At 59.1% G+C, this 19,946-nt stretch overlaps 1 protein-coding gene across 1 annotated transcript; it reads right to left on the bottom strand.

The window, feature by feature from the left end:
• Positions 1-175: 175 nt before the first annotated feature.
• LOC117654062 lies at positions 176-17,430 on the bottom strand. Its single transcript, XM_034400206.1, has 4 exons — positions 17,328-17,430; positions 3,260-3,467; positions 2,730-2,864; positions 176-1,288 (listed from the first exon to the last, which is right to left on the bottom strand). The coding sequence occupies exons 1-4, from the start codon at positions 17,332-17,334 to the stop codon at positions 1,186-1,188; spliced, it is 453 nt and encodes a 150-aa protein (XP_034256097.1). The 5' UTR covers positions 17,335-17,430; the 3' UTR covers positions 176-1,185.
• Positions 17,431-19,946: the final 2,516 nt, after the last annotated feature.

Genomic DNA, 19,946 nt, shown 5'->3' with positions numbered 1-19,946 from the left:
CATGTTCGGTTCGAGTCCCATTTAGTGACTGTGGAGCTCGAAACGCGTCTAGAGGTTTTGGCCGCCTCCACTGCGGGGCGGCTCGCCGGGCGGGCAGAGTGAATTGGGTGTATCCCAGAAGGAGGCTCCGCTTACATCTCGTGGTATCACGGCTCAAGTTAGCAAAAGTCAGCTCTTCTTATTTCACCATCGTGTTTATTATTCATCACTGAAATTTACACAGACCTACTATGTACATCTATACACAAAGTTGAGCTAACAATACGACAGGGGAATTACTGCTGGACAGATGGAGGGTTCGAAATAACATAACATCGGAAAAGGGGAATTCTAATTGTGTTTGTATTATTTGGTTTTAAAATCAACTACAGTCCAAATCATATGAATAGAGAATGACCAATAATAAGGAATCTACCTTGCTCCTATCCGAACAACTTACACTAGTTATTTATTTTAAATTAGAATATTTTTCGTTAACAGCAGACGTGTGACCGGTCTCAGGGAACGAAGTAACACCGTCATCCGGACTCTACAGCATTCGACGTAATTTTAAAACAAAACAAAAGAGATTATCAATACTAAAACGAAAAAACACTCAAGACAAAATCTTGATCTAAGGATGTGTTAAGCCTTTTCTTTTTTGTTGGATTCTAAAGCATTTCTGCTCAGTCTCGCAATGCAAAAGAGCATGTCCACACACCACCCTTTTCTTGAAAACTAAACAGAGACAAGCATTTTTTTTTGGCAGGTTGTGGCGTGGCCACACTGGGTCCTTCTCTTGCACTGGAAGAGGAGCAGAACTGGGCTGCACTGAACACTACCTTACTGCAAGCGACAATGTGGCCAACCGTTCGACAGGGATTTTCCCGTGAGCAACACGAAAGACGTCGAGGATTCCGCAGTTCCAGCCACACTAGCGGGTCCTGACAAAAAATCACTACCACAACAAAATCATCGGTAATTTTTTTTTCGCCACAAAGTCACTACATGCCAAATGTTAGAGGAGGTGACTCCACAGCTCAGTTCACCGAATCAGAAGAAAAAGCAGCTGCTTACATTAAAGTTATAGATGAATTACATTTTTTCCCCACCCAACATATTCTACCTTTTTCATATTTATGGACAAGACACATTTAAATTAAACAAATGAAGGAGAAATGGCGCTTGCAGCACGACGCAGACTCTTCAGTCCTGGTTGCCGCGGGACTGAAGGCGCTCAAGACGCTCCTGGTCCAGGAACAGGGGGTACACGTCACTCGCCGGGGAGGGCGCCGGGCCTGGGGCGAACCTGGACGCAGAAACACATTTTAAATTGTAGCTCTGTCTCTGTCGCACTTACTGAGTGCGTTGTGAACCGCAGTGTCGCTAAACAAGACTCGAACCTAATGTGCGACCCCACCAATGGATTGCTCGTTGGAAGGGAAATCCATTGGTGGAGTCACACGTTCGGTTCGAGTCCCATCTAGCGTCTCTGGAGCACAAAACGCGTCCGGGATTTTGACCGCCTCCACCGGTCTTCTGGCCCACTGTGCGCCTGTGAGACTGTGGGGTCTCACGGCCGGCGCGGCGTGGGCGGCGCGGCGTGGGCGGCGCGCTTCCTTGGATTCCAAAGCGTTCAAAAGCCCAATTAAAAGCTAACCTAACCTAAGCCGGGGGAGAGGCGCTCCCGGCGACTCTGCGACGAGTCTCTCAACTGCTCTTCATTCAGAGAGAAACGGCCGACGACTGTCGAAGCCGCCAATCAATGTTGCCAGAAGCAATAACGGGCGCAGCCGCGAGGCGGACAAAAGGCCGCGCCAAACAAAAGGCGGTTTTGGCGGGAAAATTGAAAGTGCGCGCAGGAAAGCCGAGCGCCGCGAAGCGGATTGGCCAGATTATCGTTTGAAGTGGCGCGCCGCAGGGACGGCGCACAGTGGGCCAGAGGACCGGCGTCGGCGGCCAAAACTCTGGACGCTATTTTAGCTCCAGAGTCGCTAAACAGGACTCGAACCGAACTTGCGACCCCACCAATGGATTCCTCGTTCGGAGAGCAATCCATTGGTGGGGTCACACGTTCAATTCAAGTCCCATTTAGCGACTCTGGAGCTCAAAACGCGTCCGGGATTTTGACCGCCTTCACCGGTCTTCTGGCCCACTGTGCGCCGGTGGGAGGCGAGGGGGCGTGACGTCTGGGAGGGAGGACGGACGGGGAACAGAGAGAGACGGAGAGAGTTTGCAGAAAGAAAAGGGGCGGATGATGAGGTGACATATGGTATACCCGTGTTTATGGTCGGTCTCTCCTCTCCCACTAAGGAGTCTGTCTCTCCCTCTCTCTCTCTCTCTCTCTCCCACCAAGGGGCGGCCCCTTCGGGGGCCCCCTGCGGTGGTGGCTCGGCCGCCGGGCTGAGGGCGTAGGGTCAGGGCGCAGCAGTGGGCTCATTCCGACAGAGAGAGAGAGAGAAAGAGAGAGGGCCAGCCGCCAGCCAGCGTGGCTCCGAGCACGCACGACGACGCACGTTGTAAAAGCAGCTTTCCGAAATGATTATGGAGATGCGTCCGTCCGTCCTGCGCGGAACGTCGCACTGCCCTTGGCGACGCGGCGACGCGGCGGCGACGCCACGTAGAACGCTACGTTGCTGTCATTGCTGCGCTGCTTCGCTCGCCCCGCTTGCTTTGCCAGCGGGGCGAGCCGCGCCAGCGCACACATCCGGCGGGGGCGGACAAGGCCCGGACAAGGCGCACACACTCACTGGAACAGGTAGTCGGGCACGGCGTCCACGCTCTCGGCCTCCATGGCCTGCTCGGCGTTGGCCAGCGAGTCCAGCACCGATTCCCGGCGCAACGCGCCCCGCGACAGGTGTTGCGAGGACCGCTTGCCGTAGCGACTGCAAAGAAAGGAGTGTTTGCATGAGAAGGAGTCCACTGAGGTGGGGGTGCACAGAGAGAGGACCGGCGCACAGTGGGCCAGAAGACCGGTGGAGGCGGCCAAAATTCAAGACGCATTTCTCCAGAGTTGCTAAATGGTGCTCGAACCAAACGAGCGACCCCATCAATGGATGCCGAGGAATCCATTGATGAAGTCACACTTTCGGTTCGAGTCCTATTAAGCGATTCTGGAGCTAGAAACGCGTCCGGGATTTGGACCGCCTCTCCCGGTCTTCTGGCCCACTGTGGGGTGGTTCCCACAGCAGAGCTGTGCCGGAACACTGTGTCGCTTTGTGTGTCTCGCACACCCGGGCCGCCCCCGAGTGCGGCAGGGATCGTGCGTAGTACTGCGTACCTGGGCCGGCTGGCGACGGCGTAGTAGTTGGACACGGCGTCCAGGTAGTGGCGCAGCTCCTCGGGGGTGTGGAAGACGGCGGGCCGCAGGGGCCTGGTCAGCCCGCCCTCCGTGGTGCCGCTGCCGTGGCTGCCGCCCACCGCCGCCGAGCAGCGCACCGTCGCGCACAGCAGCACCGCCGCTAGGGTGGCCAACAACACGCCGCCGCCTGCAACACGTGCAACGCGTGCAACACACAGACGCTCATTCTAGGGTGGCCAACAAGGCGCACAGTGGGCCAGAAGATCGGTGGAGGCGGCCAAAACTCCAGACGCTCTCGAATCTGAACGTGTCACCCGACCAATGGAATCCTCGTTCGTAGAGCAGTCTATTGGTGGGGTCACGTTACACGCTCAGTTCGAGTCCTGGTTAGTGACTCTGGAGCTCAAAGCGTTTCTAGAGTTTTGGCTGCCTGAGCAGGTCTTCTGGCAAATCCACTGTGCGTCGGCCGCCTGCAGCACACTAACACACACGCTCATTCAAGATGCACGAGGCGCCTCCTTCCCAGAAGCCAGAATAGCCAATCAGGGAAATTTGAAAACTGCATGTGAAAGGCAGGGCGGGGCCCCTGACGCATTAATCTAGCAGCGAGGCGGGAAATTTAAATGGTAATGTTGGTAACGCGTCGCCCACCTTGAGTCCCGCCCCCCAGCGGGGGACACGGGGCGACATGCGCCGAGGGTACACAGCGACAAGGGATATTGCCGCCCCCCGCCGCCAGCGCCGTGCTCTCGAAGAGTGTCGCTCTGTCTCTCTCCCGCGCGGGTGGCGTTGCGTAGCTGTGCGAGAGAGACAGAGCGACGCTGTCCGGGAGAATGCCTTCAGGGACTGCGGGCCGCCCCCGTCGGCCGCCCCTCGCCGCCCCGTCGGCCGCCCCATGGGCCGCCCTCCGGTCGGCCGCCCTCGCCGCCCCGTCGCCGCCCCCGTCGGCCGCCCCGTCGGCCGCCCCGTCGGCCGCCCCCATCGGCCGCCCCGTCGGCCGCCCCGTCGGCCGGCGCCCCGTCGGCCGCCCCCGTCGGCCGGCCCCATCGGCCGCCCCCGTCGGCCGCCCCCGTCGGCCCGACCCCGGCACACCTGTCAGAGCGCCACTTGTAGCACCTCATAAAGGCAAAAAGAGCACGGTCCGCGCTAGGCGGGGAAACATGCACATCTCAATGAGGAGCAGGTCGCGAAGGCGGAGCGTTTGGCACGCCTGCACGCACGGACAGACAGACAGACGGACGGACGGACGGACGGACAGGCAGACAGACAGGTGGGGGCTTGGCGCTGTGACTGCGCCCCGACCCCTCACATTCCTTTGGCACTATGTCGCAATCGCTCTTGCGTCTATTCCGCGAAGGCGGCGGGGGCCGCGACGGGGTTGGTTGCGATCAGGTTCAGCCCACCCCTCCACCCACACACGCGGAGACACCCACACAGTCACACACAGTCGCACAAAGAAGGCGTGGGGAAGATCTTTTGTGATGTGGTTGTTTCTCATTTCAGATATCCGGTCGACTGACTCTCGGCAAACGAGCCTGCGGGCTGCTGCGGGGCGGCGAGGAAGAGGTCAACAAGAGACGTTGTCACCTGCGGGTGTGCGTGTATGTTTGTGTGCCCGCCCGTCTGTCTGTCTGTCTGTCTGTCTGTCTGTCTGTCTGTCTGTCCAACTGCCTGTCCGAGGGAGAGCGCCTGGCTGGTATGCAGTCCCGTAGAGCACCGGTGTTCTGCGGCCCTGCCTACCTCGAGGTTCGCAGGCGTTTCGGGAGCGCCTGGCAGGTATGCAGTCCCGTAGACCGCCGGGGTTTTGCGGCGCTGCCTACCTCGAGGTTCGCAGGCGTTTCCTTCTGTCTGTTTGCCTGTCTGTCTGTCTGTCTGTCTGTCTGTCTGTCTGTCTGTCTGTCTGTCTGTCTGTCTGTCCGTATGCGCGTGCACCGCATAAAGGCAGTGTGGGGACCAAGACGGCCGGGGATGGAAATGTGCGTCAAGAAAATTTGTTCCCCTCGGAGAGGCGAGAGGAGGAGGAGGAGGAGGAGGAGGAGGAGGAGGAAATAGGAAGACGTAAGACCGAGAGAGACGGAGTGAAATCATCGCTCGGTTCGATTCGCCGAGAGCAAGCCGTTGGCAAATCACGCCCCTCCCACCAAAAGGAGACGAATTCTAGTCCGCCAAGACTCCGCCTCGGCAGGGGAGAGACGACGGCGTCCTGGGGCCGGGAAGCTGGCCGTATAGGTGCGAGAGACCGAGCGACGAAAACAATTCTCGGAATCAGTCTGCAGAGGCTGCTGCTTCCCAAATTACGCGATACTCAATATTGCCCGGGCCGCCTGCGTCGGAACCTTTTGAACCCCCGCGCGCTTCCCTCAATTTGGCATCCCCCGCCTGTCCGGCACATTCCTGCCTGGGTCGTCCTGGGCCTGGATACCTGCCCACGGTCCCCGCTGGGGCTCAGTGGGCCAGAAGACCGGCGCGTGCGGCCAAGACTCTGGACGCGTTTTGAGCTCCAGAGTATAAACAGGACTCGAACCGGACGTGTGACTCCACCAATGGATTCCTTGTTCCGAGAGAATCCATTGGTGGGGTCACACGCTCGGTTCGAGCCCCATTTAGCGACTCTGGAGCTGAAAACGCGTCCGGGGTTTTGACGACCTCCACCGGTCTTCTGGCCGGGTAAACCTCTCCCCACGTTGCCGCCGCGTTGCCCCCGCGTCTCCCCGGGCGGTTTGAAGGGCTGCTGGACTTCCCTGGTGCGCCGTGCAGATCGGCGCTGCTTGCGGCAACTTTGTTCGCGAGTTGTATTAAATATTCGCAAAGGCCGAAAGTCCGGCGCGCGCGCTCTCTCCGTCGACGGCTGTCGTGGAGCGTCTCCGTTGCTCTGTCTCCCTCTCGTCGCCGCGGAGCGCCTCACGGGTGCGAGAGAGATAGAGCGACGAGACGCTTTGCGGACGCGGGCGGCAGGCAGCGCGGAGGTGTTGCACTGCAGTCTGTATCCGGGCAGGGAAGCGTCGCTCTGTCTGTCTCTCTTGCGACCCTGCGGGCCGGGCGGGGCGGCCCACGAGTGCGAGAGAGACAGAGGCACGGCCGGCCCTTGCCCCCGCGGCCCAGCGGCAGCCTGCCAGCAGCCAACGCATAAAGCTTCATTCCTTCCCAGCGCTGCAAAACACGGGTCTTCCCTTACGGCGCAGTGCCGCCCCGCCTCGGCTTGCCTCCGCTCCACAACAACTCGGATGAAAAATTCAGCCGCGCGATGCAAAACTTGCCCCCCGGCTCGCCTCGGCCGCCTCGCCCAGTGGGCCAGAAGACCGGCGGAGGCGGCCAAAACTCTACACGCGTTTTCAGCTCCAGAGTCGCTAAACGGGAGACTAACCGAACGTGTGACCCCACCAATTGATTCCTCATTCGAAGAGAAAATCCATTGGTGGGGTCACACGTTCGGTTCGAGTCCCGTTTAACGACTCTGGAGCTCAAAACGCGTCAAGTGTTTTGGCCGCCTGCACTGGTCTTCTGGCCCACTGTGCGTCGGCCGACGACTAGACGCAGCGTTCCCTCGGACAGAAGCGCACCAAGGCTCCGTCCGTCGCTCTCCGTCCGACCCCTACGGGTCCTGCGGGATGCCCCACGAGTGCGACAGAGACGACGCGACGGCGTGGTGCTTCGGACTAGGTCGGCTCAGAGCAGCTAACGGAAGGCTCCGTAGACCTTTCAGCGGGAATGGCTCAGCACGGCACGGCACGGCCCACGGCGTTAAAGGGTTATGGGGAGCCAATTTTGCGTATGGCGAGCCGCTCCGACACGCCACGCCACGCCACGCTACGCCGCGCCACGCCACGCCACGCCACGCCGCGCCACGCCACGCCACGCACGTGCCTCCATCGCCCTTCCGCTCCCAGGAGGTCGTTTTCCTGGAGTAATAAGCCCCCGATAACAACCCGCTGTTCCGCGCTGTTGTTATTAGAAAGCAAAATATTTTCCAAAATATTCGATAGCTTCATTGTGAAGGTGCTCCGTGCAGTGGACCAGCGGAGCGACGACAGCGAGGGTCGCGATCCGTCGCGGCATTCCACAAAGGCGAGTCGCGCTGTCTCTCTCGCACCGCCGTGGGGAGGGGAAGGCCCCGCGAGTGCGAGAGGGACAACCGCCTGGAACTGTGGCGTGGTGCGTGGTGCGTGGCGTGGCGCTTGGCGCGTGGCCCCGGTCCGGCACTTCCCTGCAGACCGATTCCGAGGGTCCTTTTCGTCGCTCTGTCTCTCTCGCACCTATACGGAACGCCCCGTGAGTGCGAGAAAGACAGGGCGACGAAAACGACTCTCGGAATCAGTCTGCTGGCACTATGGCCGCCCTCAAAGCCGTCACTTAATGCGCCTCATGAATTTTACTCCTAATTTTAGCGCGTTGGGCGGCCGGCCGGCCGGCGTGGTGACGCGTGTCCGTGCCGCATGAGTGGGAGGGGGAGAGGGGGGGGGGGCACGGTCAGTGGCGCGGGGGTGTGGGTGACTCTGGCGCGCGCGTGGTCAGTTCAGTTAGTTTCGGTTATCTGATTCCATCCCGCCCGCAGACCGATTCCGAGAGTCGTTTTCGTCGCTCCGTCTCCCTCGCACGCACGGGGCGTCCGCGATGGCGGCGCGAGAGACAGAGCGCCGGAAACGACTCTCGGAATCGGTCTGCTGGCGATGCGAACTGCAAGCCAAGGGAAGCGAGGCGTGCTTGGCAGTGCACCAGACTGCGGACGCTGCGGACGCAGGCTGCTTCATGAGGTGCAATATACAGTATGTTACGGTGCGACGTTCCAGCCGCTCCAGCAGCTTCCAGCAGATCCAGCACATCAAAGCGGCCGGTGTGGCCGACGCTCTGTCTCCGTCGCACGCACAAGGGACCGCGGCACGCCGGCGCAGCGCACAGTGGGCCAGAAGACCGGCGCAGGCGGCCAGAACTCTAGACGCGTTTTGAGCTCCAGCGTCGCTAAACGGGACTTGAACCGAACAGGTCACCCCACCTAATGGATTCCTCTTTCGGAGAGCAAAATCCATTGGTGGGGTGACACGTTCGGTCCCAGTCCCATTCAGCGACTCCAGAGCTCAAAACGCGTCTAGGATTTAGACTGCCTCCACCGGTCTTTCAGCCCACTGTGCAGCGGCGCGGCGCCCCCGGGCTAGTCCACACCGCCAATACCGCCGTTCGAAAACAAATCACATTTTTGTCTTTCTGTGTCAACGGAAGAAACGGCCGGATATTACGCTTCCTGACTCCCAAAACTTTTCTTCCTACTCGATTGCAATCGCCTTGCGTCGGCTCAGCTCATGCAGGCCCGACCTGCGATGCAAAGTCCTCAAACGGGAATCCCGCGAAGTTCGCGCTCCGACAGATTCCTGCCACCGCCGACACTGTGGGCTCCGGAGTGCGGGGGTTCGGCAAAGCGACACTCCCGAGCAACAAGTAGGAACTAGCCTAGAGTCCCCGCAGTGCCTCGCAGGTCCTCATCGGCTGAGGCAGCCGTGTCCACAACGCCCACGCCGCCCTGGCCCGCGCGGCCGTGCGCCGTCGCTCTGTCTCTCTCGCACCTAAAGGGGACACCCCACGAGTGCGAGGGAGACAGAGAGACGAAAGCGATCCTCGGAAGTCAGTCTGCTGGGACTCGGCAGACGGCCACCGCCAGACACCACCGGCGGGGTGAGGTGGGGCGGGGCGGGGCGTGGTGAGGCGGGGTGGGGCGGGGCGGCGCGGCGCTGGGCGGGGGAGGCGGGCCGTTTCCATACCAACGGCCTTCTTTTGTTTCTGCCCGCTAATAAAGACTTTTACGATGACAATCAGGACGTTGTTGGAGGAGAGGGGGGTGCCGCCTAGACAGCCAGACAGACCGGACGGACACCCTCCGCCCCTAATACGCTGGCCACTCCGACTCCTTGCTGCAGACAAGTCGCTCTGTCTCTCTCGCACCTGTGCGGGCCGCCCCATGAGTGCGAGAGAGACAGAGCGACGCCCACCTGTGTAGTCGGCCGTCCGGGCGGTCGCTCTCGCTTCAGGTGCGAGAGAGACAGGCGGGGCGAGGGGGAGCGTTTGCATACAGAGCGTGTGCATACGTAGGGAACGGGCTGGCCTTAGCCCGCCTTGGCTAGCCTTGGCGCCGCTGGGACCAGGGCTCAGGCCGGGTAGAACGAGCAGCGGGGCAGCGGGCGCAGCGGGACCGTAGGGCGGGGCCATCCCCGCGGACACCGAGGCCCTGCGGACTGATTCCGAGAGTCGTTTGCGTCGCGCTGCTCCTCTCGCACCTAAAGAGACGCCCCGCGAGTGCGAGAGAGACAGAGCGACGAAAACGGCCCTCAGAATCAGTTTGCAGTTCCTACACGCAAGCGGAGCCCTGCCGGAAAGGCCCCGCCTCCAGACTGATTCCGAAAGTCCTTTCCGTCGCGCTGTCTCTCTCGCACCTTATAGGGGACGCCCCATGAGTGCGAGAGAGACAGCGTCGAAAACGACTCTCGGAATCAGTGCACCGGCCCTGCCCAAAAGCAGCCTCGAGATAAACGTACACGGACGAAATGGACAGGAAAAGCGGGGCGGTTCAGAAGAGTCTGTCTCTGTCGCACTCACGGGGCTTTCCGTGAGCGTGCGAGAGAGACAGATCTTCCGAATCGTTCCGCTGAAAACGGGCCGGCGTGGCCGCATTAGTGACAAGTGCGCTACTTTGTGTCGGCGAGGGCGGCGCACGGCGGCGCAGCGGGGCGGCCGCCGATATTACCACCGTCGTGACGTCATCGGCCACGTGTGGGCGGAGGGGGCGGGGGGCACTGTCGAAATTCGCTTCCAACGACTCCAACGAGCAGGCCGTCCTGGACATGATCGGCGACAGCGATCGTTGGCGTGAATCCTCGCCAAACGATCCACTTGGATTTACTTTGGATTTACGCCGAGAGAGCTGTCGACTTTCACGACGCCCCACAATGGGCCAGAAGACCGGCGGAGGCGGACGCGTTTTGAGTTCGCTAAATGGGACTCGACTCGAGCGTGTGACCCCACCAATGGGTTCCATTGGTGGTTCGGTTCGAGTCCTACTTTTTGGAACCCCGTGGAATTCTGGGATTTCCTTTTCCAGTGGGTTTTTGTTTTTGTTGTTGAGTGACGCAGTGACGCGGGGGCACGAGGCCAATCAGCAGAGTGGCGCTTCGCTTCCAGTGCACCGCCTAGCTGCTTTTACAGTGTCGCGGCCGTCACCTGGAATGCCAGAGCGGACCAGAGCGGAGCGGACAGAGCAGCAGACTACTGATTCAGAAAGTCGCTCTGTCTCTCTCCCTCTCTCGCGCCTACACGGGCAGTGTGAGAGAGACGAACAGAACGACTCTCGGAATCAGTCTGCAGGACAGAGCGCGCTGCAGCGGCCACTCTTCAAAGCGGGCCGCGTTCAATCGCCGTTAAATCGACTGGGCGCTGCTCTGTTTGTTGTTGTTGTTCTAGTTACTGGTTTTCCCGCTTTGACTGAGGACACTGCCGTGCCCTCCGCACCCCCATTGTTTGTAATGAGCTCGCGGCCCCCACAGTGGGGCCCACACACTAAATCCACCCAAACGAGAATCGGCCGCTGCGCGCCGCGGCGCCGCGCGGAACGAGAAGACGAAGGCGGTGACTTTTCACCGTGTAACGGCGAAACGATGCCGCGAAGAAGGCATTCCGAGAAGGCGGTGCCTCCGGTCGGACGTTGTGGGGCAGCCGGAAAAAGGAGGCTATCGAAAGAAGCGACGGTCAGACAGACAGACAGACAGGCAGACAGACAGACAGACAGGCAGACAGGCAGACAGGCAGACAGACAGACAGACAGGCAGACAGGCAGACAGGCAGACGGCAGACACTGGACAGCCGGCAAGCCAATGCTGGCAGGATGTCTGTCGACACTGATAGCCGCTCGTCCGTACGCATCGCAGTATCTCACCGAGCAAACAGATAGTAGGAAAAAGTATGTGTCGATTGGAGGGGAAGCCCTGGTATTCCATCTGTTGCACCCTGAAGGGCCTGAAGGGCCTGCTGAAAGGCCAGCACACTGAGAGCCCGTCTTCGTCGCTCTATCTCTCTCGCACCTACAGACGACGCCCCATGAATGCGAGAGAGGCAGAGCGTCGACAACGAATCTCGGAATCACTCTGCTGAAAGGTCTGACACCGGAGGTCGGCACGTAGCGCAACGCGTGTTGAGGGGGGAAAAGGGGGGGGGGGGAGATACAGATGATGTTGTTGACGAGGGCATAGCGCGCCGGCAGACATTTGGGTAATTGTCAATTTGCGGTGTGAGGGCGGGAAACGCCAGAACTAGGACCCACGCGCGGCGAGCTGCTCGCGCGGGATGTGCGTGAAGAGATTTGTCAGTGGTTTGAGGACGTTTCACCGTGTGTCACCAAATAGATAGTAAACACCCGCCACCCTGAGTCAAGGTTCACAGTCGTTGGTGGATGATACTTTTGTCACGGATACACCCGTTCGGCTAAGGCAGCGGTTCCCAACCTTGGGGTCGCGACCCCAGATGGGGTCGAAATTTCGAGGGGTCGCGGCGAGGTGGCTGGGGTCGCCTGGGGTCGCGGCGGTTTCCCAGCTGGCCCACACGCCGAGCACTGGCGGGAACAACTTTGCGGCATTACTGCTCCCAAACTAAGGCAGATAATTGCACTCCGTAACAAAGGCATGCTAAAGGAAGGTCCAAAGACCAATTGCCCGTTGAGGGAGGACGAAATACCGCCTCGGATCAGACGCAGTGGCCGCTTAAATGGCGCAAAGTTGATCAAAACAGTCACAAATGTCTTTTGAAAAATCGTGTTTTGGGCCGACTTTAAGCAGCCTCTGCGTCTGATCCGAGGCGGTATTTCATCCACCTTCAACGGGCAATTAGTCTTTGGACCTTCCTGTAGCATTCCTTTGTTACGGAGTGCGATTTGCTGCCTTAGTTTGGGAGCAGTATTGCCGCAAAGTTGATCAATACACGATTTTCAGACATTTGTGACCGTTTTGATCAACTTTGCGGCATTACTGCTCCCAAACTAAGGCAGATAATCGCACTCCGTCACAAAGGCATGCTAAAGGAAGGTCCAAAGACCAATTGCCCGTTGGGGGAGGACGAAATACCGCCTTGGATCAGATGCCGTGACTGCTTAAAGTCGGCCTAAAACACGATTTATCAAAGACATTTGTGACGGTTTTGATCAACTTTGAGACAATACTGCTTCCAAACTAAAGCGGATTATCGCCCAAAGGCATGCTAAAGGAGGGGTCACGTGGAGTCGCGAAATTTTTCCTGGGGGTCGCGGAAATTTTTCGCTACAAATTTGGGGTTGCGAACCGAAAAAGGTTGGGAACCGCTGGCCTAAGGCCTACAAAATACACGGTAAAAACGGAACCTGGTTTTCCTTAGGCCAATGGTGAAGGCATAGGCGATTTCCAGGGGGTTCCTGGGAAAACCAGGAACAGCTTTCACCGTGTACGTTTTAAATATATTTTTCCTCAAAAATTTTGACGTCTACTATTATGACACTAAAAACAAAACAGAACAGGTACATTGTAGTACATCAGAAATTCAATTGGATCGGAAAATCAACTACATGAAAGAAACAAGTACATTTGAAAAGGCAAGTACATCATGGCGGAAAATCAGTAACACCTTTGTCTCTTTTTTGTTGACACCACTGAAGCTCTCCCGCCAATTCGTTTTCGCGCGTTGTGACGTCATCATAACCGTGACGCAGGCGGGGCGGTGCGGGGCGGTGCGGGGTGGTGCGGGGCGGTGCGGGGCTGTGCGGGGCGGTACGGGGCGGTACGCGCGACGATCATCGGATACCAGGTAGTAGTGGGCGTGGCCAGGCGATTCCGGGAGCGCGGCCGGCCAATCACAACGCGGGTATGACGTCATCAAAGCCTCAAACGCAACGCACGCAGCAGACTGATTGTTTACTTTCGTCGCTCTGTCTCTCTCGCACCCGTACTGGACGCTCCGCGAGTGCGAGGGGGAGAGAGCGACGAAAACGACTCTCAGTCTGCAGCGGCGGCTGCATAAGGTGCACTGCCTTTCATGTAGCGCCACAATGGCGGCTTAGACGCGCCTTTCTTTTTCGCTCAAATCCGTGGCCCCCTCCCCCTCCCCCTGGTCCTCTACTTTTACGCGCCATAGAGGGACAGTCGCCTCTGCCGGCCAGCCACACCCCCGCCGTTGGACTCTGTCTCAATTTCGCGCCAAGCCAAGGGGTTTACACTGTGGGCTCGTTCAGTCATCGCGCCGCTCGGCTCGGCTCGGCTCGGCTCGGCTCGGCTCGGCTCGGCTCGGCTCGAGTCGCCAGAACAGTCCGAGGTGTCAACACGGCCGGAGATACCGACCGAATCATTCTTCACGTCTCGTCAAGCAAACCCCTTAATTCTTTTCAGCAACAAAACAACAACAACAACAACAACAACAACAACAACACGCTCAATCGCAAACCGAATTAAAAACAAATCTGTTTGCTCGCTGCTTGGTGCGCGCGGGGGCGGGGCCGCCGAGCGGTCGAGCAAAACGAACGGTTGTTTTTTTTTCTGCCCCGGCGGCGTGCCGTTATGTGGAAAATACCGGGCGATTCAGTTAGGGGTGGGGAAATGGCCACCCGAGCCGACCCGCGGCCCTCGGGGCCCCCACGCACAGTGGGCCAGAAGACCGGTGGCGGCGGCCCAAACTCAGGACGCATTTTGATCTCCTGAGTCGCTAAATGGGACTCGAACCGAATGTGTGACCCCACCATGGATTGCTCTCCGAACGAGGAATCCATTGGTGGGGTCACACGTTCGGTTCGAGTCCTGTTTAGCGACTCTGGAGCTCAAAACGCGTCTGGAATTCTGTCCGCCTCCGCCGGTCTTCTGGCCCACTGTGCCACGGGGGACGCGGAGGGAGCCTCAACAGGTACGCCCATTCGGCCAGCAGCCCCACGCGGCGAGGGAAAGAGCGACCCGGCCGAGATGATTGTAGTGTCACTTTCACCCACTGCGAGAAGGACTTCCCCGGGAAGGAAATCAGCGCGACCAACTGATGTTTTCCACCCACACGCGCGCCCCTCGCTGGGAGAGGAAGAGGAGGAAGCGCTGCTAGGGCGAGCGGTGCCGTGGGGCGGGAAAAACGCACGGCACTTTTGCCCGCTGGGGCCCGCCACCGCTTCTTGCGCCGCACAGTGGGCCAGAAGACCGGTGGAGGCGGCCAAAGCTCTAGACGCGTTTTCAGCTCCAGAGTCGCTGATCGAGACCCCACCGATGGATTCCTCGTTCGGAGAACTATTCATTGGTGGGGTCACACGTTCGGTTCGAGTCCTATTTAGCGGCTCTGGGGCTCAAAAAGCGTCCGGGGTTTTGGCCACCTCAACTAGTCTTCTGGCCCACTGTGCGCCGCTTGGACGCGTTTCACCGCGAGTCCAGCAGACTGATTTCGAGAGTCGTTTTCGTCGCTCTGTCTCTCTGCCCTCCTGGATAGGTGCGAGAGAGACAGAGCGACAAAAACAACACTCGGAATCAGTCTGCTGTCTGAGACTTGACTCGACCAAGTCGACAAGGAGAGGAGGAGGCCTCTGCTTTGAAGAGGCCGCCACCGCAGACGGGCGGCGAGACGCAAAGTCACTCCACTGGTTTTCGAGGAGCCTCTCCCAGCGGCGGCGGTGACCGCGCGGCTCGATATAGAGTTGCCACCTCCTTTGCATAAGCGGCAAACGGTGGGCCCGCTGCACGCACGCGGGCTGCCCGCCGGGCTGGACCGAGTGGACACTCTAGCTGACTGTCACTGTCAGTCTGTCAGTCACGGCGCTGGCACACAAAGCCCGTCGAAAAACGGAGAAGCTCGCACACCGAAGGGCGAAGGCCGGCGAAGGCCGAAGGGCAGGCGGGTTCCGAGAGTCGTTTTCGTCGCCCTGTCTCTGTCACACCCTTTCGGGACGCCCCACGAGTGCGAGAGAGACAGAGCGGCGAAGCCTCCAGGTCAAAGAGCGCCTGCAGTCGGACGGGTAGGCAGCGCGCTCGACTATGGTGCCCGCGGGTTGCCTGCCCCGAAGTTCGCAGGCGGCTGCCACCGGGACCTTTCGAAAACCTTTTGGCAACAGTCGTCTTTAAAAGAAACAGGAAAGTCTCTGAAAGGACATGAAGTCCCTGGCATGACATAAATGACATAATTTTTTGCACTGTACCTGCCGGAAACTCTTAGAAAACAGCAGCATTGGAGGTTTCGGAATTTATCCGAAGATCAGAGGTCATTTTTTTCCTACTTGTTTTCGGGGGAATTGCAAAGATTATTTTTTAAACGGCGAGCTTGAAAAAAAAAAACAGTAGAACTGAACTGAAACATATCAGCGGTGTTGCCGCGGCCTGCGTGTTGACAGGCTCGCAGGCAAACTGATTCCCCAGAGTCGGTCTGTCGCTCTGTCTCTGTCGCACCCGAGGGGCGTCCCGTAGGCCCGTAGGCCCGTGGGGGTGCGAGAGAGACAGCGCGGCGTGGGAAGGCAGCCCTCCCCTCCGCGCCGCGACCCGCACGCCAAAATAAGCAAATAATAACGAAGGGCCACGAGGACGTCGAGGACGTGCCGAGCCGACGCGTACCGACGCGTCCCGCGGGACCCGATAGCGAAACACCCGCGAGGCTCTTTCACTTATGACTTGATTAACCAAATGGACAGAATGGAGGCCCCGTTCGGGCGGCCGTTCCCCGAGGGTCCATCAACGGACCGACCGACGCACCGCGCCGCGCCGATTTCGCGGTGAAAGGGGAAACGGCCATTTCGGAAACATTAGAGAATTCGTTTTTTCCGCGTGGGAGGAGACAGGAAGTCTGCACACATGGGGGGACCATTACAATGCCACGCACACTGCGAAGAAAACGTCGTTGAGTGCGGAAAACGTTAGGAAAATGGGGTGTTACACTTTTTTTCTGCACTTTTTATTCTACCAGTGGACAAAAAATGATCATCCAACTTGAAAAATAGGGGGAAAATTCCTTAATTGACTTTGATCAAAATTTTTACCTTGAATTTGCATTGGTAAAAATTTGATCTGGGACTGGAAAAAAATCACTTTGAATTGAAATTCTCCGTTTTCGAAAAGAACGACAAAGTGTAAATCGGGCTTTGGCGTTCGTTCAGCAAGGCGACGGAGCGACAGAGACGGCGCGCGCTCTCTCACGCTTGACCGAGCCTGCCCGCCCGCCCGCCTCATCTCACGTGACAAGCGCCACTTGCCGAATTGACAGACAGGCGGGACCGGGACGGACCGGGACCCCTGTCTCTCTCGCACCCCCGCGCAGCCCCCGCGCAGCCCCTGCGAGTGCGAGAGAGACAGCGACGCCCGTTCGGAATCGGCGGCCTGCAGGGCGCGCGTTGGACCCCGCGTGGGCCGAGGGGTTTGCAAAGGGACGGCGGCCGCTGGGGACTCGTGGGGACTCGTGGGGACTTGTGGGGACTCGTGGGGACTCGTGGGCACTCGTGGGGGATTCGTGGGCCAATATGGGGACTCGTGGACTCGCGCACTCGTGGACTTGCTCGTGGACCAGAGGGGCGCCGACTGTGGGCACGACGATAGAGGACGCCATTCGACCGAGTTACTGTCCGAGATGACGGCCTCGGGGTGCTTGGTGGCGATGTGCGCCGGCCATGCCGAGCCGGCCGACGCCAAACTCGGTCGCTCTGTCTTTATCGCACGCGTCGAGTGCCATCACCGAGGGTCTACGACAGTTTTGGCCCAACGCACTGGTCAAACTGCATGCAGTGCACTGTGAGATCAGTCCGTCCGGAGTCGACGCGATGTCCCGGGTTGCCGGGCATTTCGGCGTCCTCCGGGTCCCCGCCTCACAGTGGATTTACCAGGAGACCGGTGGAGGTGGTCGGAATCCCGGACGCGTTTTGAGCTCCAGAGTCGCTAAATGGGACTCGAACCGAACATGTGACCCTACCAATGGATTGCTCTCCGAACGAGGAATCCATTGGTGGGGTCACACGTTCGGTTCGAGTCCTGTTTAGCGACTCTGTAGCTCGAAACGCGTCCAGAGCTTTGGCCGCCGGCGCCGGCCTTCTGTCTTCCGCACTCACCTTGCATGTTCCTGGAGGGTGTGGAGGGTCCTGGAGGGTGCCGTCGGGCAAGGGGTTCGGCAGCAGGCGGTGGAGGCAGGCCAGACACAAGCACCCTAGGCGCTCGCTGTCCACGGATAGGACGGCGCAAGGTAACGGACGCCTTTATAAGCTTGCCGACGTGCCCCCTCCCCTCTCTCCCTCTCGCTTCCTCCCTCTCGCTCCCTCCCCTCTCCCCCTCTCTCTCGCACCCCCTCCACCGCTCGGCGGGGCGCAGTGGGAGGACAAGTGCGGCCAAACTTGCATTTCCTGTCGGAGTCTCACGTCGCGTCTCGCGTCGCGTCCATCCGGTTCCAAATCCAATACCTGTTTTCTTTGGTTTTAAGTGTTGCCTTTTTAAACATTTCCAACGGCGTTGAATTAATACAACACTCCTTAACCAATTTGGGTAGGTGCGCCAGCACTGGTGTGGTGATTTGTCTTTCTTATTATATTTTTCTGAGCAGATTCGGGACAAAAATAATTTTGCATGTGGGAAGATGAGACGAGGGAAATGACAGTAAGACATCACCCCTCCATCCTCCCCACTCCTCCTCCGCTCTCTCTCTCTCTCTCTCTCTCTCTCTCTCTCTCTCTCTCTCCAATTTTGTCGCGCGTTTAATCACATGATAGCTGCTTGGAGGAGGATGGGTTTTAGGGTGGGAAGAGGGGGCGGAGGGGGGGGGCATGTGGGGCGCCGTGGCATAATGCATCCATTCCACTACACGAGTCCCGTAGTGCCTAGTCTCGTCGGCTATTCGCAGGCGTGATTCACCTGACGTGCAAATACCGGGCATTATTCGCATCAACGAGGAAGGGGGAAGAGCACATATCGCACATATCCCCCCCCCCTCTCTCTCTCTAATACACACACACAAAAGACAATTTTTAACAATTTGACGCGCTGGTGAAACTTACACTTACGAGCGCGTCTCGCAGCCGGTCGGGCGCGGCGGGGCGTCGGGAGGGCCAAGGGGCCCCGCAAGGGGCATGGCGAGTTAATTAACGACCATTTTCCCAAAAGGCGGTGCTTTTGATGTCGACTGTACCCACGCTCACGCTCACACACACACGCTCACACACACACGCACACACTCGAACTCAAAGACCCTGTTAGCGCGAGCTCAGTCTCTACACGCAAACTACTAGCCCTTCGCCCGGTGGCCATTCACAAACGCGTGTGCCTACACCCTACGCACGCTACACACGCTACACTCGCGCGGCGAATCCAAAGCCAGACACACTTGCATGTGTTGTTTTCCCCCTTTTTCTTTCGCGCGGCTGGATTCCGCGGCAGAAGAGTGCGGTCGGCTTCGGCGCGCAGCGCGGAGTCGCTATCGCCTCTCTCTCTCTCTCTCTCTCTCTCTCTCTCTCTCTCTCTCTCTCTCTCTCTCTCTCTCTCTCTCTCTCTCTCTCTCTCTCTCTCTCTCTCTCTCTCTCTCTCTCTCTCTCTCTTCCCATCACCGCTCTCGCGCCTCGCGGCTGATGCGACGCGTGTTTTTCCTGTCAGAGGTGTGGGTGAATTTTCTTCCCTGCGACGTGCGACCTGTGACGTGCGAGCTTGACCCAGTGCTCTTTAAAGTGGCGGGGCAAGGGCAGAGTTTGTGATTAAAGCCCTGTGTGTGCACCAATAGCAGCGTGGGGTGGGGCGGCGCGGGGCGGCGCGGGGCGGCGCGTACCCCCAGCGAGGCGGCTGCGGGAGGCGAGCATATTTCATGTATCACCACCACCGCTACCTCGTGCGGGCAGATTCCCAACAGCGCATCTGTCTCTCTCGCACCCGCGCGGCACGCGCCGTGAGCGCGAGAGAGACAGGGCGACCCTCCGCTCGAAGGATCGCCTTCTCAGTCCCGCCGCAGCAAAGGCCAGGGCTGGGCTGCGGCCGGCCGGGCTAACTACTCTTGGAGCGTGATCCATGCACGCGCGCCTTCTGGAGAATTCGACAGGGAGCGCATCCTGGACGCGTCCCTGGAGGCGCTCCTGGAATGTTCTGGAATGCAGCCGTGACCGCGTTGCTCCTCGCTGGAGCGGGGCTGGAGCGGGGCTCGTCGGAAACACAGACTCTTACCTCGACCCCGAACTGAGAATCAAGGAATCTTATTGGTAACGGGCGTTTGATTCGAGTTCTAGAGCCAAAACGCGTCCTGCCTAACCTAACCAGGCCCATGCATCCGGCCTCGCTGTCAGGCGCAGGGGCACCACAATGCCTGAAAGGTAGGCAAAAGCCATACTTTGCCCAAGTAAGGAAATGAGGGAAAACTGCTACCCCCCCCCCCCCCCCGGCCGCCTCTGGATGCGCACAATGGGCCAGAAGACCGCTGCAGGCGGGTCAAAATCCCAGATGCGTTTTGAGCTCCAGAGTCGCGAACGTGTGATCCCATCAATGGATTGCTCTCCCAACGAGGAATCCACTGGTGGGGTCACACGTTCTATTCGAGTCCCGTTTAGCGTCTCTGGAGCTCAAAACGCGTCTAGAGTTTCGGCCGCCCCCACCGGTCTTCTGGCCCACTGTGATCCGCCACTGTGCGAAGGCGGCGCTGCAATGCAACGCACGGAAAAGAGAGCTGTTTGAGAGGCACCTCGCTGGGTGTCACCCTGTCG

The sequence above is a fragment of the Thrips palmi genome, unplaced genomic scaffold (genome assembly GCF_012932325.1).
Source record: "Thrips palmi isolate BJ-2018 unplaced genomic scaffold, TpBJ-2018v1 HiC_scaffold_10, whole genome shotgun sequence".
Classification (NCBI taxonomy): Eukaryota; Metazoa; Arthropoda; class Insecta; order Thysanoptera; family Thripidae; genus Thrips; species Thrips palmi.
Note: the sequence above shows the minus strand (reverse complement) of the source record. Positions and strands in the feature narration are given on the sequence as shown.

Excerpts from the sequence above, each read along its gene's own strand:
- LOC117654062 (XM_034400206.1), bottom strand. Across the intron at positions 2,865-3,259 it reads GCCGTCGCCAGCCGGCCCAG|TCGCTACGGCAAGCGGTCCT; the intron begins GTACGCAGTACT and ends CTTTCTTTGCAG. Across the intron at positions 1,289-2,729 it reads GTGCCCGACTACCTGTTCCA|GTTCGCCCCAGGCCCGGCGC; the intron begins GTGAGTGTGTGC and ends TTCTGCGTCCAG.